At 32.4% G+C, this 27,842-nt stretch overlaps 1 protein-coding gene across 1 annotated transcript; it reads left to right on the top strand.

Annotated features, from left to right (window-relative positions):
* On the top strand, window positions 1-12,172 carry LOC124359130. Its single transcript, XM_046811610.1, has 2 exons — window positions 1-261; window positions 10,994-12,172. Exons 1-2 carry the CDS (start codon window positions 236-238, stop codon window positions 11,868-11,870), a joined length of 903 nt encoding a protein of 300 aa, XP_046667566.1. The 5' UTR covers window positions 1-235; the 3' UTR covers window positions 11,871-12,172.
* Window positions 12,173-27,842: the final 15,670 nt, after the last annotated feature.

Raw genomic sequence — 27,842 nt, 5'->3', positions numbered from 1 at the left:
ATAATCAACTGATCGTAGTCTTTCATTCATGGTTGAGAGTTTGAAATTGTTTTACTTTCCGACTCTATAAACTTCAAAACGTTGCATGTCATCATCGCCCATAAATTGAATCTACAACCTTACTTTCATTTTCATGTTACAACAAACTTAATTTTCAAACCAAGAAGAGAAAGATACTAACTAACATATTTCTTCATGCTAATAACTGTTGACTTTTACGGCTTAGTAAACAATAATGGGAAAGAAAAAGTATGGAAAACCGTAAGTAGCCCATTATCTAATATTTATAGTTCAGGACTCTTTTATGTGAAATTAAAGGTCAACGCGTTTTTTACCTGACTCTCTCACATTAGTACTAAAATTAGAACAGTGGTAGCCTTAATAGAAAATATAAAAAATCCTTGGTCATAACAAGGTTTTGTGCCTCAAGCTCTGAGGTTGTAACTATTTTCTGAGAATTTTTGTATCTCTGTGTTCTTATGCCCTGCTATAAAAGTCCCATGACCACCTAACATCAATAATTCTAAAAAGTTGTTAATTTTCACCAAATTGTTTAATCCTTTTAGCACAAAGAGCCTATATATAGGCTCAACCTGGTAAGTCAAAAAACGCCAAGAGCCTTTATTTTGGCTCAAGCTAGGTAGGTTGTACTGAAAGGCTAAGAGCCTATATATAGGCTTGGACAAGTTCGGGCGTTAAGCGCCAAGAGCCTTTATTTAGGCTCTCAACATTTTCATGCAGTAAACAACCATTTATTGACTAATATCAATAAAATTAGTACTGATGTATGCATTTTATGTAAAATGTACTATAGCCAGTATCACTGCATAGACATTCATATAATATTCAAACAAAATAATAATACACACTAAAATGTTTTATATAACGACATGTGTTTCTATGGTAAAAGTCAGTTTTGAACTTTGTTTACTAATAAATATAAATTGTTAGTATTATTTTACCAAATTTTCACAGGTCTATCTCAATTAAATATTCTATTTTTATTTATTGTCATTTGTCAATTTTACATTGTTATAGACAACGTCAAGAAATAAAACAAAAACACATTACACTATACAAAAAATACATAGGCCTACTATACATTATTTAAAATACATAATAATATAATGAGCTTAAACATGATCAAGTGTAAGACTAAGGTAAAGTCCACACTGCCCAAAGGCCAGACACATTGAAGTGCTTAGATAAAACATGGAAACAATACTAGTAGTAGATTCAGATCAGCCCAAACAGAAAAGCCATCTTCAGAGAATGAGAAACTGCCACACATCCACCTATTCTAAGGTAGATTAATATTAGTTGCAAATTCTTCAAGTGAATAAAAGGCCTTACTTATAAGCCAACGTGACAATTTACATGCATATGGTTGAAGTTCTAAACTTCTGAACTCTTAAGTGGTAGTTTGTTATAACACTTAATTTGCAAATGTCTATGACTAGCTATAGTCTTCTGTAGCCTGGAAGAAGGTATAATAATATCCTGTGCCCTTTAAGTATAATAGTCATGGACCTCATTAAAACAAACAAATTCATTTTGATTTTTCTTTATACGTATTACATTTTGAAATATAAAAATGGAAGGAACTGTCATTATATTAAAATAATAAACATTGCTTAAAATCATCCTGATAAGCTGAATTTGCCAAAATTCTCACTGCCTTTCTTTGCCATGTGAAAACCTGGCTAGCACCCTTAATATTTCCCCAGAGCATTGCAGCATATAGCAAGTGAGAGTGAAATTCACTAAAGTAGGAGATAAGCATCATATCTACACCAACACAAGATTTTAATTTTCTAAGTAGAAAACAGGCCCTAGACAGTTTTGAAATTACTGTGTTCATGTGAGCCTTCCAAGAAAGCTTCTGGTCAAAAACCACTCCAAGCAGCTTAACTGGTTTAGAACAATTTTCCTTTATTTTCAACTGTTTAATGTGAAGCAAATTGATTCTGTTTTATCAGTATTGACTTCTATATTATTACAATAAAACCAAGAATAAGCAACCTCTATTACCTCATCACTATGTGTTTTTAGCTCATTAAGTAATTCACAAGTAACTATAAATGAAGTGTCATCGGCATAAAGAGTGGTCTTACATGGAACACTGAAAGGCAGATCATTAATATATATAATAAATAAAGTGGACCCAGAACAGATCCCTGTGGAACCCCAGCAAGGACCTCTCGAAATGTGGACTCTGTACCAGCAACCGAGACTCTGTGCATTCTGCTACAAAGATAAGTTTCCAAAAATTGCAATGGTTCATCGATAATACAGTACCATAAAATTTGAGCGTACTGAGAAAAGTGTGATGGGAAATACTATCAAAGGCCTTGCTTAGGTCCACAAGTCATATTGGCATACTCCCATTTCTCAAAATACTAGTTACAACTTCATTCAAAGCTTCTGGTGTGGATCGACCAGGGTGGAATCCAAACTGACTATTACTTAAAATATTATGTTTATCCAAAAAGTTTAAAACTTGGTTTTTAACACGTCTCTATTATTTTGGAAAACACTGAAACTAAACATATTGTTCGATAATTATCTATATTGGATCTATTACCTTTTTTAAAAAGTGTTATATTCTGGGAATTTTTTAAGCAGTTTGGGAAAGTAGAACAGCGAAAAGAAAGATTAATTAAAAATGTTAAGGGTCTAACAATACAATTAGCAATGTGTTTAATCACTCTGTTACTAAAACCAAAAACATCCTCACTCTTAGCAATACTTTAAGGATCTTATAACATTAAGAACCACAAACTCACTAACACACTTCAAGTGAACATTTTCTGAAGGCCTTTCAACTTTCCTCAGGAAGGACATATGACTTAAATTGCTATTATTTAATGTCCTAGCACTACGAACTACTTTTTCCCCAATACTTGTATAATGGTAATTAAATTCTTCAGCTGTAATGGGTGGAATCGGATTTACTCGTTTATAGTAGTTACCTGCCTCTAATTTAATTACATGCCAAGCAGCCGAAGATTTGTATTTTGTATTATGCTTACATCGTATATGACCTTCGCTTCTTTAATTTTATATCAATACAATTTTCTATTAGCTATTTAGCAGTTTTTTAGAAACATGTTATTTTTATAGTTTGGTATTTTTAACAGATCTTGTACCAGAATGAATGTATTCCTCAACTTTCTTAAGCTATCATCAAACCAGAGAGAATTATGCTTGTTTTGTTTTCATTCTTGAACGTTTTTAGTTTTCTTTGGGCAGCTATGATTTAATACAAATTGACAGCCTATTTACAAAATCTTCCTATGCACTATTTACATCCTCCATGTCATACAACAAATGCCAATTCAATGAAGAGCTTGTGTCTACAAACCTATTCAAAGTTTCATCACTTAGTTTTCTATATGAAATATTTTTAGATTGAGGAACAGTACCCAGAACAGTAAATTCAAGGTGAAATATAGAGTGATCTGAAATTCTCACCTTCCATATGCAACCGCTGTACAAATACTTATTTTAATCAGTGGTTATGTTGTCTATACACTTTTTATTTCTAGTTGGTAGTTTGATACACAGTACAGATTGAATGATTTTAGATTGTTAATGAACATTATTGTATCATTATCAGTACTCTTTAAAATGTCAATGTTAAAGTCTCCTCCTAGTATATTTTAGGTCGGGTGCCTGCCCCCGATGCCCCCCCTTTGCTATGCCACTGGTAGGGACTACTAGAAAGTGCAGTTAAGGGAGCCGCCTGTTTGGTAGGTGACCTTGGAGCTGCTGTAATCACAGAAGGTGCAGAGTACTTAAAAAAATTAGCTGTTGCGCTCAAATATAATGTTAGAGCTGTCTTAAATTAATTAACTACATATTACAAAATATAAATTGCATATTATAGCCTGAGTAGCTTATTTACATGTTGAGATAAATGACTATAAAGGAATTATTACTTATACTAGTCTGTTGTGAAGAATATGGAATCGAAAACTTTTATATTAATTTAGATGTAATGTAAATTATAAAGAAAACAAACAATGGTAATGTTTACATTAGCCACGTCAGCTTAAACAATCTGAACCCACTTTTATAAATTTCTTAAAATAAAGGTTAATTTAGTTTTTCTTCCGTGCTCCCAATCTTGTTTGCCAATACACATCTTATTAACAAATTATTTTTTCCCGTTTCGTAATTGGTCAGATTTTTCTGCATTGTATATTTCAAACAAAGATGTTGTTCTTTGTGCTTTGTCATTGCCATTAGCCATTTTGTATTCAAGTTGCGTTGTGTATGTGTGATAGTAATATTCTTGAACAGTGTTTTACAAACATACAATATGTAATTACTCTATCAAGTTATTTGATTGTGTTACTTTGACGTTCTCTTGTGTAGTTTTGAGTTGTACATGGAATTTTACATTCCTTTTCTTTGTGCACCAAATGTGGCCATTATCCTTTAGCTGAGAATGCACAGTAGTTTTGTTGTTTTAGATGGGTTTAGCATGGTTAGGTGTGGTTGTAATGTTTAGGTAACATCAGTGATCAGCCTTTTGAACGTTAGTGATCAGTCTTTTGAACATTAGTGATCAGCCTTTTGAAATTTTATATTTTTGTGATCAATACTATCTCAAGGGATATGTTTTGTTTGTCTCAACGCGGGGAAAGATGCTGCTGGAGCCTGTGCCACTGATGGCCGGAGGCATTAATGTTAGCCCGTTCAACTACTAGTTTTTTCACAAGATTAAAATTTAATTTTTATCTGTTTTTATTTTATTTTATTTTTAAATATTTTCCTTTTGAAAAAACAAAAAATATTGTGAAGTGACTAAAGTAAACAATTACACGAACGATAAAATATAAACACTAATAATCCTTATTTAATGGTTAGAAAATACAAGTATCTTTCATATACCGGGTGCCCCACGAAGAAGTTTAAATGTTTGATTTTATATTACTTGTCCATTTGTGCACCTAATAATTTCAAACTCTACACAATTCATTAAATAGGTTTTTAAAATAATCTGTGAAAAATTCAGCTCTCAAGCAATTGTTGGAACAAAATGGTGACATTTTGAAAAACTATACTTTAAAAGCAGTAAAAAAAACAATATTTTTAATTTGAAAAATTATTTATTGTCATATTGTAGAGAAATAAATCATTTCAATCAGAAAATTAGAACATAGCCTATTAAAAAACCTTCAATAACAGACCACAATTATTCGAACTGTAATCCATCCACAGCGACACACTGATGAGCTCTTTCAAAGAAATTCTGCGGTATCCGAAGAAGTTCCTCTTTAATTTATTGTTTTAATTGCTCATCATTATTGAAGCTACGAGTATAAACTTGTTCCTTTAAGTAACCCCATAGAAAGAAATCTCACACAGTTAAATCGGGGGATTGGGGTGACCAATCTAAAAAAATCACTTCCACGACCAATCCAACAGTCATAAAGGTTGTCATTTAGTAATCGCTTGATAGGATTTGCGAAATAAGGAGGAACACCATCTTGTTGGAAGATTACTTGATCCATTTCTGGAAATGTAAAATGAAGCAAGACTTGTTCATTTAAAACCTGTTCATACCTATTCCTAGTTATTGATTGTACTGTCTGAAATATAATATTGCATCCCATTACTGACAGCTGCTTAAACAGTAATTCATTTTGATTTGAGTAGAGTCTATTCAAGAATGTGTGGTAATGGTGTTGTAATGATTAAAATTATGCCTATTTACAGCACAATTGCATTAGAAAGTGGACTCGTCTGAAAAAACAATTTGAGTATGCCAATTAGGATCTAAATCATGAAACTCAATGATACGAGAACAAAATTCCACTCTTCTGTCTGGGTCATCTTGAAGAAGTTTATGGACAAGATGAATTTTGTAAAATTTAATTTTGTTTTTCTTAATTCTTCTCTGTACTGAAGACTTTGAAACACCAGTTTCAAGTTCAACCTTCCTTAGTCATTTCGGTTTACCTGGAGAGTGGAGTATTGATGCGCATACTAGTACTTATCTTTCCCCATTTGATCCTCTAGAGTACTTTTTTACGACACTTCCAGTTTCTAACAAATGATTTTTCCACTTAGTTATTGTTGGATTGCTAGGTGGTTCAACTCCTGGGTAGCCAATCAGAAATTGTCTAATCGTTTCTGTTGTGTAGCCAAAAGCAATAGCCCACACACAACACTTCACTTTTGTTCAACATTAAAAGACATTTCTCAAACTTCAATATCAGTAAAACTGTAATGGAGGAGGTTAGGTTATGTTTTTATTGCACAAGCAATATTCGTCAATCAAACAGCTGTTTTCCACAATGAGCGTTACTAAACAGCTGTTACTACAGCAAAGCTCTAGTAAATGATTGGGAAAAGAGAATTAGATTTGAAACCTGGAAAAAGGCCTTATGACTTTAGGCAATTAAAAATGTTTATCTCTCCTAATGCAAAAGGATGGTTAGTAGGCTACTCCTTGAACAAAGTAAGGAGTATATACGACTTGTATTTAAGAAGCTGAAGAGACATCGTCCTCTTAGGAAACATGATGAAGGTGGTTCTAAGCCAAACTGTTGAATGCAGACTCTGCAGAGAAGTAGAAGAATCAGCGGAACATATTGGGTAAACTGTCCTGCCATATGCAAAATCAGGAAAAGATTATTAGGGACTTATCTTCTAAGAATATCAGATCAGGAGCCCTCAAATCTTATAGGCTTCTGTAAAAGCCTCAGATTCTGATGGCCAAAATCTTAAGTAAGGGAGGCACAAAGGTCCTTTCAGGACTACAAAATTCTATTATATTACTGTAATTTTGAATCATTTCTTACAATTTCATCAACACAGTGTGGCAGATTAGTTTTAAGAAAACAATGTTTACTAATAAAAATAATGTATAATATAGGTCTAAATAATGTTATTGGTTGTATTATGTATTGGTTAGACTGTAATAAATAACATTATTAAGCTATGAAAGTAATACAAATTTAAAATAGTAAATCTTCATTGTATTAAATTCTCTTTTTTAGCTTTATACTGTGTAGAGCTTTTACTTTTATACTGATAAGATTCAAAGCAAATTGGTGTTTTTTTTATCCTGAGGGGAAAAGGCGGTTTGTCTCCGCGCTTAGTCGTAAAAAGGATCTTTGCGCCTCCTTACTTTTATTTGTGTCCTCAGAATCTGAGACTTTTACAGAAGCCAATCAGATTTTAGGGCTCCTGTTCTCTGATGTCCTTGGGGCTGAGGAGATATGCCCTCAGGAAGGAATCTTTTCCAATTTTTTGATATGGCAGGACAATTTAAGCAAATATTATTTATTTATTTTTATTTGATACATGATCCCATGTGCCTGACACAGCACATGCGGGATTCTGAAAAACAAGCATCTTTAATACAATTTTTTTATACAGCTACTATACAGTGCAATACTCCCAGGAAAAGTCTACTCTAGAATGAAATTACTTTTTATAACTAATTTATCTGCAGTAAGAGATCCAAATAGCTTGTTTATATCAGACTGAAATATGCTCAGCTGATTCCTCCTCTTCTCTGCAGAGTCTACATTCGTTAGTCTGATTAAGACACACCCTCATAAGATGTTTCCTTAGCGGACCATGTCCTGTCAACATCCTAAATATCATTCTTATATCCTCCTTTCTCTGATCTAGGAGAGATGCCCACCCTTTAGCATAAGGAGAGATAAACATTTTAGATTGTCTTAATCCTGAGACTCTTGGGAATTAAAGTTTCTTATCCTCTTTTCCCAATCTTTACAAGAGCTTTGCTGTTAGAGAAAGCTATCCCGCAACCTGGCTCAGGCCCGACCATTATGGACTCCGCTCTCTTTTTGGCGAGGATGTCGCTTTTTCATTTCCATAAATGCCCTCATGGCCCGGCACCCAACCAAGTGTTATTCGTAGCCAGCTCTGCCAGAGCATTCTTGTATTACCGGACTGCTTTTGAGTCAAATGAACAGGTATCAAGTGCCTTTAATGCAGCCTGACTATTAGATAGTATCAAGTATTTTGCTCCTTTTGTCCTCATATGTGTGAGTCTTCTGGCACATGATTCTATTGTCATGACTTCCGCTTGGTAAACCGTGGCATATTTTCCCAGGGGCACTTCTAGGTTAAACTCCTGGTCCGTATATTCCGAATCCCGCCCTAGAGTCAAGGCCTGAATCATCTGTGTAAAACTTCAGGACGCCTTTTGTAGGGTAGGCCTCCTTTTTAATCCATTTTTTCCTTCCATCAATAGAGACAAGCTTTTCAAAGGAGTATTTCTTAAAAATTGCTCCTGGCACATTGGTTAGCATTTCAGCCTCAGGAATTCCTGTGTTATCTTCATATGACCTGAGGAGGTAGTATTTATTACCTTTGTTCCAAGAAGCTTCATTGCACTTAGAGTGGCTGTCCTCATCACCTCCTACCCCAGAGGATTGTATCCCAGGACCACTTCAATTGCCAGAGTTGGGCAGGAGCTCATCGCTCCTGTAATGCTTACACAAGCTAGCCTTTGAAGACTCTGTAGTCTCTTAGTAGATGTTGTTTGTACTACTTTAAGCCACCACACTAAAGCAGCATGTGTAACCATCGGTTTTATTATAGTTTCATAAATCCAGTAAATCATTTTGGGTTTCAATCCCCATTTAAATCCGAAGAGTCTCTTACAGACCCCAACGGCCATTGTCGCTTTAGATATTATGTTCTCGATATGTAAGTTCCAAGTCAGCCCCTTATCCAGGACTATACCCAGATATTTGACTTCCTTTGATTGTTTTATTCTGATTCCTTCCAGGACAGGTTATGCAAGCTGGAATTTTTTCCCCTGGTATAGGTTATCACATTTGTTTTTGATGGGTTGATCCGAAGACCTTCCCCATGACACCAAATTGGTGTTAGTATGTCCAGTACAAAACTGTAAAAACTGTTTGTGTCAGATGCTACACGTGTGGTCCTGGGGGCGGCAGTTGGCGTTTTGTGTGACAACGTCATGCAGACCTGTTCATTATATCAGTTGTTGCCAACTGCACTCTTTCTTGGTCTCTACTGTAGTGTCTACAAGATTTAAGTTAGGCTCGTGGTAACCCATGGGGAGAATCCTACCCTCCATTTCATGAGCAAGCTAAAAATATTATAAAGTTTCTCTTATACAGGGTGATTCGGGTAGTGTTACTGGCACTTTCTAAACTTATTGTACTATGAAAAAAGTTCATAAAAACATAGGTCCGGAAATGCTTTGTTACTGAGTAACAGCCAACAAAAGATTTCACCCACAATTTAGCACCCAATGGTAAATGATCATTTGCTGGGAGTTTGGGAAGAGGGATTTAGAGACGAATACAGTGTTTTCTAATGGTTTTTGACATGGTAAACTTAGTAAAGTTTGTTCCATAACTGTATCTCTCTTATTGTTTAAGATGTACTTTGTAAAACACAAAAAAGAGTATTTAAAAAACTATTTTTTATGTATAACGTACAATTAATTTGTTAAATAGGTAATAAAAACGTACATTTTTACAGAGAAACTTGTAGAAAATGTAATACTGAAGAAAATTATGTACAGTATTAAGGCAATTACAATGAAATAATAGTTTTTTAAATCAAATTTTACTACCAACACTTTACTGTGCAAGAAATACACATTTTGTAATGGAATAAACGTTCAGTTAATTCCGCAATTAAATAACAAACTCTAAGGGTAAATTAAATTAAGTTTGAAATAAACTACAAATTTAAAATTTAAAACCTAATAGCACTACTGCTGTTCAAGACTATCCAAACAGTTACAACATGTACCTATGCATCTTTTGTCACTTAACCTTCAAACAAGTTAAATTATGATTTGGTAAGTTGGTATCACAAATCATCTGAACAATGTAATGTTGTGAGAAATGGATATTATTTGTTACCTGGTCTGTGACAGTTCCAAAGAGTGCAGTGCAATACAATAAAAATAACTGAATATTTGTTTATAACATTATAACAATTTAAAATTGTAGCATACTATTACGACTGCAATGCCTTTGTTATTTACAAAAGAAAAATATGCCGACATGGTATTTATCTTATGCGTGTGTGACGGAAGCGCAACTGCTGCTGCTATAGAATACCAAAGACGTTTTCCTAACCGCAGAGTTCCAAATTCGAAAAGTAGTTCTCAGAGCTGTGTATGTATATATATTTTCTTGATCAGAAAAGAGAATCTAAAAAAACATCTGCTATGGACCAAAAATACCAAGATCAGAGTAAATTACAATGACCATAAGTATACACTTTTTAACATATTTTCTTGATCGTTGGAAGAAGGCAAACTCAAAATTGGCATTGGAAATGTAATTCACTCGAATCAGAAGTGCCCATACAAGTGCAAAACCTACGAAATCACGGGCGATGCCGCAGGTAACTGCTAATATTTAATAAATGTGACACTATTCTATACATTTTAAAATATGAACAAGGGTTACTTTATTTTCTAAGAACTAAGTAAGGCCATTGCAAAATAATACAATTAAAGTGGAAAATTAATACTGGTGATCATTATGTTCTTTTTTTAATGTGGAAGTATTCATTGTAAAATGTTATAACCATACTTCCTGTATTAGGGACTATTACGTTTTGTAAATGGTATGAAATATATATTTCATACCATTTACAAAACGTAATATATATAATATATATATATGTATACAAATACTGTACAATTTTCCATAAAATTTAGATCATGCAGAAAGTCCCGTGTGAGCAAATTGTCAAATCTACTTTTTTAAGCATATAAATAAAAAATGTATTTATAATTCAAAGAAAATGTATCAAAAGAAAATAAAAGAACAACATTCAAAATGGAACTTGAATTTATTATAAGTGACTGATTGTACTTATGAATTTTAATTTTTGTATCAATGAATATTGCCAAATTGAATTTTAATACTTTGTAAATTTACTAGATAAACTTTTTTGAGAACATTAAAATTGAACTTTTTATTAATCTTACCTATTTGTATTGCAGAGCACAAATCACTCAAACACAGGAACCAGACAGCCAACAATCAAATGGAGAGAAGAGGTTTGTTAATCTGCTCCATATTTACACATTATACAAACAAAAACTCAGAAGGCTAACCAAAGAGGAGTTTGTTGTGATGCTGTGCCATGGGAGTATTGGCATGAAAGCTGCTCATAAACTGCGTACAGAATTAATGAAAGCAAAAGAAGTACCTAATATAGCATCATTTGAAAATAATGTTGGATTCCTATCTTTACCAAGATTTATGCCTCTTGTAGCCCTTCTGGCAGAGAGAGCAGGATACAAGCTCAAGCCATCACTTGTTAAGAAAGTAATATTTTTGAATACTCCTCAGAGGTTCCAGGAGAAGTTTGTTCCTCTGCTAGTGTACGGTTTTTGGTTCTTAGGTAGAGTCATTAGTGACAGTTTATCTGTAAAAGAACAAGTGAATAGAGGAAATATGTTCAATTTTGCCAAGGGCGATATGGGGTTTTGGTGGGCGGGAGTGAAAATTTTAGATTGGAACTATTATGCTAACATGGAAGCTGATTCGTGTAACTGTCTTTCATTTGTTAAATTGGACCGTCCGAAATACAGATTCTACAACAACAGAGCAATCTTAAACATGCATAAACATCCGTTTTATTTTCTTTCGGATGCAGATTGGGACAACTTTATGATGACAATTGAAAGTGTTCAACATGAACTGGTGATGGATGACTTTAGCTTTCTCTCAGAAAATCGTTGTTATGCAGTTTCGATATCAGAGGAATCATCATCTGTAGTGTGTACTGAGTGTGCCGAAGTTATCTCAGACAATAACTCCATTACATCAGAACAATCAGTCAATACCTTAGCTTCCAGAGAGTCTATTGATTAGACATGTAACATTCACTTTACTACCAAATATGGCCATTTATTCTATTTTTTTATCAAGTTTGATTGTTTGTTTTAATTTTCTGTGATTGTTAACTGTTTATTCATTATGGTTTGCTAAGTTATGTTTTTAATTTAAGCATACACGCTTATAACTATCAATTATTGTGTCTTAATAATGGAGAAATGAAGTCTCATAATTTTATGACTTGAATCTGTGGTGCAGCAGTAGCTCTTCTGTACATACAATACTGGTAAATGTATTTGTGCTGTGATGGTAAATAAATTATTACTTTTCACTATAAAGTTTTTATGAATTTTACTTCTGTCTTTTTAACATGGTAAGTCTTTCCAAAGTTCTGTCTGTATTTTTGCAATAATTTGTTATGGACATTTCATGTAAGAAATCCTTGTGTTATTATTAATGCCAAAAAGCATAAGTGACAGCTATTTTGCAAAATATTGAGTCATTCTATAGAATTATTAATGAAAAATAAGAATTAATACATGTGTAATATGACTTTTTGAAATCTGAAAAAAATAAACAGCCCTTTGTCAAAAAAAACAACCTGGATTGAGTTACAGGAAGAAATGGCAAAGGGAATGGCACTTGATTAGCAGTACAAAGCAGTTGTAGTAATACACTCTCATCAGGAAATGATAGAAATAGGATTTTTCCGGGCATTTGCCAGTTCAGTGATACAAAAAATTAGTAACACTACGTTTCGAGATATACAATCTGATATCTTCTCCAGGTAAATAACTAACCTAACACATAATTACAAACTAACTAACTCTAAAACATGCACTTAATGAAAACTAAACACAACGCTAATTACTAAAATTGAACTACAGAATAGGTCTGCATTCACTGACCAACCACTTACAACTGATGGTTTTATTTTTATTATTATTATCCCTTTTTTTTTATTAAGAGTCAGTGAAGTTGACACACAACATGGTGGTTGTGATTTTTTAGTTACGTCTGTCGCAACGCCCTGGTATGATTAGTTTATTTTTATCTAGTTTGTAATTATGTGGTAGATTAGTTATTTACCTGAAAAAGAGATCAGATTGCAGATCTAGAAAAGTAGTGTTACTGATTTTTTTGTATCACTGAACAATGGCAAATGTCCAGAAAAATCCTGTTTCCTTCACAATCCTTCCATCGTCGAAAACAAACTTCTAATAAAGTACTGTTATATAGGTAACTCGGTAACTTTTAGACTCTTATTTTATATGTTCTATGAATAGAAAACATATATTTTTTAATTAAATAAATTTCATTTATATAAAACTATTATAAAAACAAAAATAGAAAAAATATGGTAAAATTACAAATTTATGATTTTGGTTACTGATAGGGAACGTTCCCTGCTTTTAAAATAGAAAGATGCATTTACACATCTAAGGTTACTTTTTTAGGTTATTTTATTGTTACCTATAAGACAGTCGTAAGTCAGTCACATTTTGATGTTTATTAAACAAATATGTAAAAAAATAACAAATTATTATTATATGCATTTAATTTATTATTGCTTATTGTCCTAACACACAAAATAATGGTTGCGTCTTTATTTTAACTATATGGACCCCCTCTCCCAATTTTTCCTTGGATAAAAGACAACACAGACCCTCTTATGCACAGTAATTATTTTTGTTATCTTACACTCCAAGCGTCCTTTGTTTTGGGAAGATTAAGAAATAAAACTTTCTCATAGTTCACTTTCTTTTCAAGCACATATTCTACAAACTATTTTAAACCAAGAGTTTGAGAATTGATAATCAGATCATAATCAGATTCATAGTCCAAAACTAGGTGACAATGAAATAATAGCAATAATAAAAATAAATGTCTAATAGATATCTGTTAACACTGCCTGCTTATTGATTTGTACTGATAGTCAAAGCAGATATCTCTATGAAATTGTACAACCACTCGTTCCAGAATCTGATGTCCTGCAGCTTTAGTTATCACACCAAATTTATAGTTTTACCATTGCTGGGACAGTTTGGATGGATTACAGCAGTCATCCACTTTTTACAACTGAAAACTTTTTACCACAAAACAGAAAGACCAATAAGTCACCCTTGAAAGGATTCTGCTTGTTTTCTTCCAGGGGTAAGTCCTGGAACTTTTCTGTTGTCCTCAATTCTTGTAGATAATAGTGATTCTTCACATGTAACAGGCAAAATGGTTTTCATGCAAAAATTAGTGATTGAGTGCAATTATGTCCCAAAAGAGTCTCAAGGGAAATAGTTATTTATTAATGAAAAAACAGCAGTGTAAAAATGTTTTAATAGCAATAGTCTATCACGTGAAGCAAATAATAATCATAATAGGCAGCATTACAAATGATTTTAAATGTTCAAGGGCATGGAAAGAAAACTATTACTATTGGAGATCTCTTTAATTTTTATTTGTTTATCAGAGCATTGACTTAACCCTGCTGAATTTCATTGTTATTTCCAAATGGTTTTAGTTGCATCAATGCCTATTACTGGAATGTTTGTGGTAGAGGTGATTTCCAATTTTTTGTCAATGATCAATTTCGGTAAAGACCGTATGAGTGCCTTTTGCATGCATGCAATGCAGTTTTTATAGACAAATTAAAAGTTTTAATAATTTGTTGGTACCATATCCACAGTGTGCAATTATAATATTTTTCTTGAAACCCGAGGAAATTTGCTCTCTTATACATCTAAGTTGCGTCATATTATTGATGCAACTCTCCAGGATTGTTGAACTCTTAACAAGTCACATCATCACTTGTTGCATCTGATTATCTTACAACTGTCAATTTCCTCTTCTTTAATAAATGCTATGGATATAGCCTAATTCTATTGGAAACTGCAGCAGGATATCAGAAATTTTCATTATAGAAAAGAAAGCCATCACAGTTATAACAAGTTATAAACCATGTTCTCATTATAAGACAATTTTTATTGCAGAGAAAATTTAATTTATATATATATATTTGATGTTGTATATACTTAAACATCCTGACAATGGCAATGGTGTACCCAGGATCAAAACTAGGGAGGATGAAGCCATGGTCATCAGCTGTAACATTTCATCATAAAAAGGTGAAAGAAACCAAATTTTTAGAGAATGATGTATAATTATTGCAGTGCTTTATCAACTATGTAATTAGGATTATTTGCTTGAAAAAATGTGTTCTAGTTACATGACATATTGTTGATAAAACGTTTGCAAAGAAACCTGTGCAGAAGCAAATATCTGAGCAGCCATACATTCCTTCCAGTGTTAGGGAGTGGGACAAGCGAGATACTCGTCTCTGTTTTATCAGCTGTGTGGAACGTGTCTCGCTCGCACCATTTTGTTTTTTTACACTGCAGCTGCTTACCTATTATATTGTATATTTGGGTTTAGGCTTATACAAGCGTAAAATATTAATTGAACAGACTAATGTAGCCATAGACATATCCAGGGAGCTTGCATTTTAGTGTGAGGTTAGCCGCAAAGTGGCAGTGGCCAAGTCAGGAGAAAAGAGCAAGCGGGCGAGTGCAAACCAGTGGTAGGGATACTGGGAGAGGGTGGCACAACAGCAGCAGAGGAGTATTTACCCCATCCTGCGTGAACTAAAATCGCCCAGTGTCTTTTTGAAAGCAGTTTACGTATAGTAACTTACAATGAGAATGTCGAGGTTGTAATGCAGAAGTGTCACAACTCTAAAAATTATGTTTTTTATAACACACACAAAATTAATGTAAAGAATGTCACAACACAAAAAGTGTTGTTTTTGCAGAGAAATTACATTCATACCTCACAAAGTCCAGGACACTCACTACTGAGAAGGTGTCGATTTACAAGACAAATGACACCAAAAATCTAGATAAAGAAAACTGACACTAGTTTTATTCATAGGAAACCGGTGAGATTTGAGATGTGACGTTTTCCTCAAAAAAACTACATTGCATTTCGGATTGTTTAAGGAAATAAAGTAAATTTCCAAATTTTTAAGTTGTGTCACTTTTCTTTAGAAGGTGTGATATAACTTATTAAGTAAAATATGTAATTTTAAACTGTCATATTTTTTTCAGACAATACTTTTAAATATATAATTGTGTTAGATTTTAGATCAGTATAGAACAGCTGATAATTACTGTAGTATTTTATTTGACGGTAATAATTGTTTTCTGTTTTTATATTTGTTTGTTGTTCATGAAACTGCATTGTTTTCTTTACAAATCTTTTCTGTTCAATTATTTAGTAGAGACGAGCATATGGATCAAGAACTTCTACAGTGTTTGAAAAAGAGTTTGGACAATCAAAATAACATATTTGAAACACTTTTAAATGAAAAATAACAAGTAAAGCAAAGGATATTACATAACCCAGATTTTGAAATAGTTCCAACATTTGGGCCATTTTATGAAATGAGGATTGGGAATCTTACTGTCTACTTCTTGAACAACATTTTAAAGCAAACAATGTAGACGTGGAAGAAAAGAAACATGTATTTTTATATCATGGGTGGGTTGAAACACATGTATCTTGTTACAAAAACTGTCTGGTTGTACTGATATAGAAAATCAATCACACAAGGATATTATTGATACACTTTCAGAGAACTTTGTATGAAAAACACATGTGCTACTATCTCGATACAAATTTCTCAGAACTACTAAGAAATCAGGACACTAATATTCAGAATGGATAACAAATATATTATGTGGAATTGCTCATTTTTGCAATTTTAATACATGAGATTAGGTTGCTACCAATCATTGATGATTATGTTTGATATGTTATAGCCCTACACACGCCTCATGATATTGTCTGCACTCAAGTTTTGCAGATGATCAGCTGTTAATAGTAATCCCACCTATGTGATGTTTTCAAAATCACATCCACATTTGGAATCAATAAAGCTGCTAAACAGATAATTACTGAGAAGTAAAATACTATTGATTCTGATGTTTTACAAGTATATTCCGCTAATCAAAACCCGTTTTGCTCTTAATCGAGATTCTCAAATACAGAACTTGTCCTTCATTATGCTATAGTCCTGGTAAGACAAATGTGGATTTTGGTACTATCCAGATACCATTCTGTCCCTATCTGCTATTTGTATTGTCTGTCCCTGCTATTATCTGCTGTCCCTATTAGGCTATATAAGTAGATAGATACATACGTACGAATTATAAACAGAACAATTTAAAGTTAAGATTTATAAGCATTTACGTGATCTGAGTATCAATTTAGAGACTATATCGAGAGAAGTCTTTTATCGCCTGAAGTGCAGGGTGTTGCTGAAGCCCCGCACTGATGGTCAGGGACATTTCCGATCAGTACTTTCCAGACTTCATATCACGTCCCAGATCGTTCAACTTTTCCGACGTCAGATCACGTATAGACGATCTGGCATGTGATCTGAGTTGGAAGAGTACCGATCAGAAATACCCTGACCATCAATGCGGGCTTCGGCACCACTCCGCACTTCTGACAAAAGAGACAAACAACCCCTGAGGTAGTACCCATAAAGGTGGAATTGTCCAAAAAAGCTATGGGAAAGAGTTCACATAGATTTTTCTCGGCCTTTCTGGAATAGTATATGGTTGATTGGTATTGATGCCTTTCCAAAATTTTCTTTTGTTGTTAAAATAGATAAATTTTACAACTGAATCAACAATAAATGCACTTCATCAAATATTTTTATAGGAAGGACAACCAGAACATAGATTACAACTTACATAAAATACCTTTAAGGACTTCTGTGGTAGACCTTTAATTTTACATTTGATAACAGTACCATTTCATCCATCATCAAATGGAAAAGCAGAACATTTTGTGAGAACATTTAAAGATGCTATAAAGAAGGTTTTGCCGAAAAATAAAAATGATGCTCTAAATTATGTTTTGTTCACTTACTGTACAACACTGAATCCAAATAAAATCAAATCTAGTGATTTACTTCGCTTGAACGTCAACCAAAAACCTTGCTGGATTTCCTTCAGTCATCCCAAACTCTTGTTCACAAAGAACCCAATTCTTCAATGACTAACAGTGGGAAATGGAGTTATCGTAGGAATTTTTGGCCAAATGTTGTAAAGCCAATTCTGAGAGGGGATTGGTAGTTTGATATCAAAACTAATTAAGGCTACTGCAGAAATCTATGTTTTCATGTCAGTTAGGTAATTAGGCCTAAAAATATTGCTAGGCCTAATTAAAACAGCAATAACAAAGAAAAAACTAGACATGCATCTGTACCCATATCAACTGAACCAACATATTTACAAATTATAACAATCGACACCAGAACTAGACGATTAGGAATCATGATCTCATTCAGATTTTTATACTGTTAGTATGACCATGAATCATCCGACAAAAGATATTAGTAATGCTCCAACACAAGATTAATCTCAAAGTAACATTTCAGTTACTGCAACATGTGAAGCTAATGAGGTGAAAGAGAATTGCCCCGGGGTTTAGCACAAGTGTACAAAGAACCTCAACAGTACTCTCACTAATGAAATCGAAGTGTTACATTTTATGTCATTATGGAACAGCTGATATTGACTTCAGTATGTTATTTGTCAGTTGCATTGTCTACTATGTTTATATTTTTACGATGTTCATTAAACTAATGTTTTCTTTGCAAAGTTTTAATTCTTTACATTGTTATAAAGGGTGAGCCAGACTACCCTTCCGCTATGTATAGTGGCTGAAACTAGAAATCAACCTTTTTTTGTTTTAATGAGAACTGTCATATTTCCATCCCAAAGAATTCAGGAAAATAATTTTGAACACCCTAAATAGCACTTTTTAAGTTTAGGGGGTAGGGTTAAAATTTCAACTGTAAAGGTATGTTGAATATATACAGAGTGGTTCAAAATGTCGATTTTTCATGCCATTTTACTGTAACGCATATAATAAAGGCGTTTTATAAACTCCTGTATGTGTTATAGGTTCTTAGTGATTAATTTTTAAAATTATTTAAAACTTTTTTCATACTTTTTCTTTATTACATTCTATAATTTAAGTATAAATTAATTTTGCTGTGTGGTAGGTATAAACCAGTCGGAAATGATCTCTGCTGTTATTACATTTAAATTCCGATAGTTCATTTCTTTTAAATCTATTATAGGATTACAGTGTGTATGTGACGTGAATGTTTTGTGAATGGCTAATACATCCTTGGCCAAGTGCACAGACTGCTAGACCTATTTGTATGTTATGTTTTGTTGCTTACACCATTAGGTCTACTGTATTTCTCACACAAGTTTTGGTTTTTTTTTTGTCTTGTCAGATCTTGGTTTACAAATGATCAGTCAGGTAACACAAAATTTTTGGAACAGTTCATTATAAACATGTTTGTTTAGCTGTGTCCAATATTTCAGGTACACAATCAACAGCCTGACTTCTCCTACATCAATGGTATTTACAAGTTGGCACACCCAACAATGTTTACCACTAGTGTTACAAGGGTTTGAAAATAGGGTTTAAAACGTAGTACCATGGTACCTAGTCTCTCATTTCTGCACCTTAAATTTTTGCCCTATGCGTGCTGGATCCTTTGGTTCTAAATAAACTGTATGGATGACATACAAAGTCATGTGGTATGCATTCTAATTTTTTATGGTATGATATTATATTATGACATATTTTTTTAGTTGTGAATGGGCAATTGCAACAATATTAATTTTACAAAGTATTAATATGTAGTTATTACTTTCTCAACAGGAAGATTACTGCAAAATGCATAAACACACATTAATTAATCAAGATGTACTGTAGCAGTTAAATTAATGATGGGACATCATAAAACATAAATACACATACAAAACAGCACACATAAAACATATTATGTTTTTGTGTGGTAAAACATAATATTATGTTTTATGCATACCTTACCTAATAAATCGGTGGTTCTTATGCTTATAATACCTTTGGAGATGTATATAAACATAAATTACAATTTTGAGAACACATGTATGGAGTAAAATAAACTCAGACACATCAGTTTTGATTTCTAATCTTTTTATTTATAAATATCTATTATTTTAATATTATTCAACTTGGTCATTTCTTCATCTCACTAAAATAATCACACAATAAGAATTCTGGTAGTTTCCTCGTGGTTTCATGAACTAATAGCGTATTAATCATCATTTTGAAGTTTATTATGACATTCATGGTTAATTTTGAACATTATGAATTGACTTATAATAAATATTTATCTATTTTGTAAAATATAAATTGCCAGAAATATACACTTTATATACAGTCAAAACTTGTATTTGCTACATAATAATTTATTGTAAGAATTAGGGATCTAATATATTAACTAAGGAGAGCATGCTAGTTAGCTAAGGCCATGCATCAACTGCTGAGGCTCCACTTTCACATGAGCCTGAGGTTTAACACTGTGTTGTAAATAGGAACTCTTAACAAATCTATAAATAATTGGTGAAAATTTGTTATCTGTTTATACTATATGTTTATAATTACATATATTCAATATAGCTGTTTTCATCATACAGTAGAGTCCCGTTAATCCGACCTAATTGGGACCGAGCCCTATTCGGATTATGTGATTGTTCGGATTAGCCAGAATTAGAGAAAAATACGGTTTTAAACTTGAGAATGGGTCTATTTTGTTAAAGAATTATCAACATTGTTTATTAAAACATGTTTTCTGACTGTTGCATTGTATTTCTTGACAAATAAACGTGTTTGTTAATACTAAGCACATTTACCGTATTTAGTGTGAGAGTTCTATTGTTAAGCAATGTGAGTCATCCAATAAACTCTCTTCAATGCGACAGAAGACAATAACTGAACGTATGTCTTTTAACAATTAATATTGTACTCAATAATAATATCAGTACTGTACGTCCAATTTTTGTTTGATTTCACTTCTTAATACAGTAATTTAACTCATACTTAACCTATAAGTTTCAATTTGGTACTGTATGTAACTTCATTATTTATGTACTGTACCGTACACAATTTGTCTTAATAAAATACTGTATGTCTATTTAAAGTTTTCTTTGTTTATGTACGAAATGATGCACCCATTTTCATTTTTTAAGGAATTAGTTCCTATAACTGTTCATTATCGTTATAAATAATTCCTCCTGGACCTGTTCGGATTAACCGACGTTCGGATTACACGTGTTCGGATTAGCGGGACTCCACTGTATTTTGAATATAAATTACAGTAAATCATATTTTGTGATTAGTAAAGCATTAATATTAACATATATTTGTATTTTTAACAATTCACTTAGCATTGATACACTAAAATCTAAGTTTCTGAAGTGAAACATTTATGGATTTGAGAAGAGTTCCTATTTGTTCCTATTTACATCACAGTTTTAAACCTCAGGCTCATGTAAGTGAAATCCCAGCTGCTAATATACGTGGCCTTATAGCTAAATAGTGTGGTCCTAATTTTCAGTGTTGGTTCTTGTTCTAACTCGTATATTTTTAACATATCCAAGACTGAAAAATATTTCAAACATATGGTAACAGGTGTCTCTATACAGCAAGGAGAATGCCACCACACAGCTCAATGTGTACAACTGTGTTGGTGTGAAGGTTTAATATTACTGTTCAATTTTGATTTATAACCCATTAAAATTTCAAATTTAATTTTCTGTTTGAAAATTCTATCAAGTACAATATTTAGGTGGTAATATTAAAATATTTGAATTTAAAATAAATTCACAAACAAATTGATCTAACATTTAGCTAATGAATCAATCACTTAGACATTGGAGGGCAGTGGTTATATTAACAACACATGGGTAATAAATAGTTACAAATTACTCAATTAACCCCTTGCGCTGGAATTGAGAGTTACATGATTCAGTTCACAAGACTGTTCTCTGTGTCAGGTCAAGGGCTTATGACCACGTCCTGTCTCAGGTAACTGGGCCGCTATTGCGCAGCTACCTCTCTTGGCCAAATAAAGAATTAAAATAATTTCCAACAATTTGCAGCACAAACGATAGTAGCAAACATCGCTAAGATTATTTTATCTGAGTAGTACCACTGTAGTTGCTATGGTATATCCTATCAATTTTGAAATACTTGTGCATTTTGTGAAGCAAAACATGAAAATATGATAAATTACGTACTATAGCTTGAATGACATACTACTTGGTATGTTTGTAAGAAATTATTATAACTAATTTTGAATTAAGAGCCTAGTAGGTATTGTCAGTATTTGAGAATTGCAATTAAATCCATGATATAAAGAGCCGAAAAGCAAATACTACATTTTAAATACAACTCAGAATAACATAACTATCGTGGGAAGGGTTGATTTAATGAGAATGTTGAGGTTAGCTCCATTTCACCTTCTGCTCATTGCAGCGTCTGAAATTTGACACTCTGACCGATCTCCGATATGGAAACAATGCAGTTTGTTTTGAAAGTTTTTGTCACCATCTTTAAGATCTTTTCAGACAGACAGGGACTCCAGATTCCAAGAGTCAAGAATGTGATATATCAAGTGCTGCACTGAGCAGAAGGTGAAATGGAGTTAAGTCAACATTCTAAACGAGTCAGAATGACTTGCATAGTTTCACAATCCCCAAGTGGAGACGCTGAACCCAGCCACTAGCCATGTGCCAGTGAGCTAAGAGGGCAACTAAACCACTAGATATTTCGTTCTAGCTAAGCGAGAGATTAGTAAGGGCCTGATAAGTACAATGGGTTGAAACATGTAAACACACACACACTGAAAATTAAGTAACCAATTTTGATGAATATTTAGAGATATGTTGAAAATACTTTGTTAATAACCACCACACCACAAAAGTGGATATGACCTGTTACTATTTTAAGAATGAACAAAAAAAGTTTGAATTCTAGTATTGTATTTCTATATCTCCTCCTTTGAAAATAAAATCAACATTGCATGATTGACTGGCTGGAAGAAGATGATTCAGATATTGCATTTTATACATCACAACATATGGGTTTTAACATGAGCCCTTCTTTATTAATATTAATATATGTTATTCCTTGCACGATTTAAAACCATACATTCATTCAATAATCTACACTTTTGTATATTTATTGTTTTACACAAATTTGTTTTACTTGTTGAATGCAATTACAATGGAATTTGTGCGTAAAGCATAAAATATCCATCAAAATGTATTATACAAGTGACATACAGCATGTTTACTGGCTGAGCGTTGAGAAGCGTATCACTCAAGGATGTAAAACTTTATTTTCTGTATATGATCTTCTGTCCATCCTCAGGACATCTCAAGAATGAAATGAGCTACAGTTATAAAATGTTGCACATAATCTCAGTGTTGCCTGTTACATGGCAGGTGGTATGGCGTACTCCTACCTTGTTTAAATAAGTATATATAATAAATAGTAATTATGTGTATGTATATATGTATAATTTTATGTTCACACACACATATATATATATATATATATATATATATATATATATATATATATATATATATTATTAAAATTGGTGTGGATATTTTATTATAGACCTTCAATTAATATCTGCTGACAAATTACTTTACAAATGTGTTAACCTAGAGAAAATCAGTACCATTTGGTGGAGGGTTTGGACCATTCTGTACACATCAGGGATCAATCTTCATTCAAACCAACCTATATTCAAAGAAGTTAATAAATAAACAATGACAAATATAATGCTATCACATTAGATGCCTTTCATCCTCCAGATGGGTTAGAATAGTCCACCATTTAGTTAAGAGTTCATAAGTGTGAGGCAATTAGTCCACATCATTGGCCAACAATGAAGATATGATGGTTTAACGAAGTGGCAAGTGATCTGGGAATTAGGGACTGGCAGAGTAAAACATCAGAAAATTAGAAAGTTTAGCATTTTCAGCTACACACAAAGCAGCATCATAATAATACTAAGAGATTGTCAAGCAATGATTCCAATGACAGCATAGTTTGATACAATTGAGTTTAAATTTAACTACCACTGATTACACCGTGCAGAATTCTGCCTTACAAACATGACTCATATTTATCAGAGTACATCAATAACTGAATTCACAATTACTTTCAAGCTAATCAATCGTTATAGAATATTGTTTACTTAGGTTTACCAACTACACCTCCTTCATATTCTTTCTTGTCAGTAGAAAAATACTGCTCTACTATTCTCATATTAACAAATATTGTTGATTTTCTCTAAAATTGATACATTTAAGTTTTTATTTCGAACCTAACACAATAGAATCTTGTTTAGTACCAATCATTTAAGGTTCTTGGTTAACCGAGGCATTCCAAAATTAAAGATGAAAAACTGATCATTACAAGTTTTTTGTATTAAGATACGACTATCACGTTTTGTGGTTTTAAACTGAGTTGAAAATACGTAGTGCTTATACAGTGTTGTAGCTTTAGAATGGTGGAAAATGTTACAGCCCGGCTAGTCCATGTCATGTACAGCCATTTCACCACCCATATCAAACATTTATGTTTAGGTTTATGTACTAAGCACTTATTACGCCTCCTTAATGGTACATTAATTAATTCCTTTGTTAGTTTATGACTAATAAGTAGCAAAAATAAATATGTTGCTGGTCTTATGAAAGCAATGTGATATATCGACTGATAGTGGTGATAGTTTAACGAAGTGGCAAGTGATCTGGGAATTAGGGACTGGCAGAGTAAAACATCAGAAAATTAGAAAGTTCAACATTTTCAGCTACACACAAAGCAGCATCATTGACATTTTCAAATAATAAAATAATGTGAGTATGAAAAATTCAGAAACTTTATTTTAGTTTTCAGTAATGGTGGGCTGAGTAAAAAACAATCGATTCCAATATCATAATCGAGGTCTTAATTTCAAATTTGACTCCAATTCCTGTGTTATTTTTTACTAATAAATCAGAATATAGCCCAATTTTAAAAACAATTCTATTACCATTTTTATTAAAGATGGTACGATATACCAAATTTTGACTCCAAATCCAAGACTAAAATTTGGTCTCGATTCTCAATTTGATACCGATTCCTGCATAAATAATAACAGAATAATAACTAATTAATTTAGATAGATTAGGAGGAGCAGACTTACTTTTACCAGACTAAAAGGGTATTGCTTTTTATTGTCATATTGACATTAAAAATAACACATCCTATGAGTAAGAGGAATATCCTTCCAATCTGGTAAAGGCAAGCTTGATGTTCCTATCTACATATTCATGTTAAAAACTAGCTTTTTGCCCTGTTTAATTGTATACACTACATTAGAATTTAATATACTAAATGATTTGTTTGATGCCATTAAAGGAAATCTGGCTATCAGGAATTGACAGCCACATAAAAACTTCAAACCACTCTTAGACATGATAAAACATTTTAAAATATATACATACACATATTCTTATTCGTACAAATACAGGTGCATAGAGGAATAGAGCAATATATTATTAATAAAACTGTAATAATTTGTTAATTGTGTAATTTATCTACATGTTGTCATTCACAAAATACAACAAAAGGCAAGTTTTTAAACATTGGTAATTTGCGTACTGCTGATAACTTGTTTTATCCATTGTTTTGTAATAATATACTTTGAAAATACTGGTATCGAAACCAAGAATAAGAATCGACCCATCCCTATTTTTCACAAATGAGATCTCTAGAGAGCCTTTTAAGTGGACCAATCATACAAGCTAAAGTTATTGCTTTTCGTAAGATTAAATATGGCATAGAACCCTTTACTGCTACAATTAACATTTCAAAATGTATACATTAAACGATCAAGAAAAGTTAGCCAATGTTACTAAAATTGCAGCGTTTCAAAAACAAATAAATACCAAACATTAGTTTCTGAACAATCTGCTAAACTAAGATCAGATTGTGAAAATTGCAGAATACTGACAGAGAAAACATCAGTTGCTTCAGATTAACAATCTACTCTTGGATACAAAAATAATAAAGACAGGATGTGGATGCATGCTAAATTCCTATGGATAATAGAAACAGAACTTTGTTAGGATGCTATATCATGAATTACTGCTTTACTGAGCCAGCAAATGCAGACAGTGTCATAGAGTGAAGAAACAGTGACAAGAAATTAAAACTAACAGACAACACTATTGTTAACCTTAACCTCCCGAGCGTCCATCACATTTTATAAAATGCACACCTGTTTTGAGGTTTTGCAAGTTCTCTTGTAAAACTTATAACAAATCTAAATAGTAACTTAAATACATGTTACATACAACTTTTTTGCAAAAAACTGAGCTTTCAGACTATGTAACTATGAAGTTAGAAAAACAAGTTTCTTGCTTTAAAAATAAAAAATAGTTAACAAAAGAATAAAATTAAAAACAAATATACAAACATTTATGCACATGTATTTGAAACATTACACATATTCTAAATAACCAAATTGTATAAAGTTTTGTCCCGAAGACAGAAATGTATAATTTTGGACAGTTTATATTAACCCTAGAATTCCAGTTGAATCTATCAACAACAGCGGGTATCCTAACTGACCTAAACGAGCTTTACCACAGAACAGTGACTCTCATAAGTGTACACTTCTGTGTCCTAAGTGAGCTGTTTGCACATGAAAGTCAACAAGTCAGGATGGTTGTGTGGTCTGAGGCGCTACTCTCAGACACGAGAATTAGTCTTGGAGTCGTGGGTTTGATTCCTGTGCCTAACATTGGGGATGTTTGCGGTCTGGTGTACACTAATGAGAGTCACTGGTCTGTGGTAAGGCCAGTGGGAGGGCATCCCTTAAATTAACAGTGGTTGACTTGGGTGGAAGTTGATGGGATCACTGATTATCTTATATAAGTGTACCAGACCCAAAACACCCGTTTTGCATTTTTTGTCTTTACTGTTAGAAAAAAAAACCCCACTTGATTATGTTTATTTATGTACTACGAGGCATTTATTATTGAAGCATGGCCATAATAATTCCTTTTAAGAGTTAAAAAGCCATTTATACTACAATAACACTCAATTTATACTATACATACGATTATACATAATGCGATTTGACCGGTATTAGGGTCGGTAAAATCAATTCAAAGACATGAATGTTTATCATCAAAATGTTTAATGATGATGTTTAATATAAGTCCGAGTCATCAAAAATATTCACCATGGACACTCGGAGGGTTAAACAATGTACTCATTACTTCTAGTCTTATATCAAGTTTTACTAAATTTTCCAAGATAACCAAGACTCTACTTCGCCCTATAATTGACAAGTTATTGTTGTCATATTAAAAACAATGAATCTTTCCTGACTTTAAATATTATGTTATATTGTTACAGTGATATTAGTTTTAAAAACTACTGCTGTCTTGTATAAAATAACAAAGATTATGGTAATAATTTCCAAATGATTGATTTATATTTTTAGCTTACTAACTTACCTGATTTGACAACAATAAACTATATTAATAATGTGTTGGTTGAGTCATTCTATGACATACACTATTTCATACATCTAATTACATTTAATTATGTAGCTAATAGTAACTGCACATTCTCCAATAAAACTTATATTTTGAACAAGGTTTTTCAAAGTTTATAAATTCCATCACCAAACAACCCTAAAAATAAAATTCACAATGCCTTGTCTAAAATATAAAATTTATTTATTGGAAAATCTGATGTTATTATTACTTATAATTAGTTTACATTGCTACAAGAATTTTCATTCAACACACTTATTTCAATATATTGTTACATCCATTATTAGCTTGTATGCACTTTTCACTGAAAGACATTACTGATAAGTTAATTATCAGTTTAATATAATTTAAACAGTTTGAACAAATAATGTATATGTATATTCATAAAACAATTAGAACTTAATTAACACATTTAAATTTGTAAAACAAAAACTGTGAATATTAAATCATGTATATACAGTATATTCATAAAACAATTAGAACTTAATTTACACATTTAAATTTGTAAAACTAAAACTGTATATTAAACTTTATA

Source organism: Homalodisca vitripennis, chromosome 4, assembly GCF_021130785.1.
Source record: "Homalodisca vitripennis isolate AUS2020 chromosome 4, UT_GWSS_2.1, whole genome shotgun sequence".
In the NCBI taxonomy this organism is placed as follows: Eukaryota; Metazoa; Arthropoda; class Insecta; order Hemiptera; family Cicadellidae; genus Homalodisca; species Homalodisca vitripennis.
Note: the sequence above shows the minus strand (reverse complement) of the source record. Positions and strands in the feature narration are given on the sequence as shown.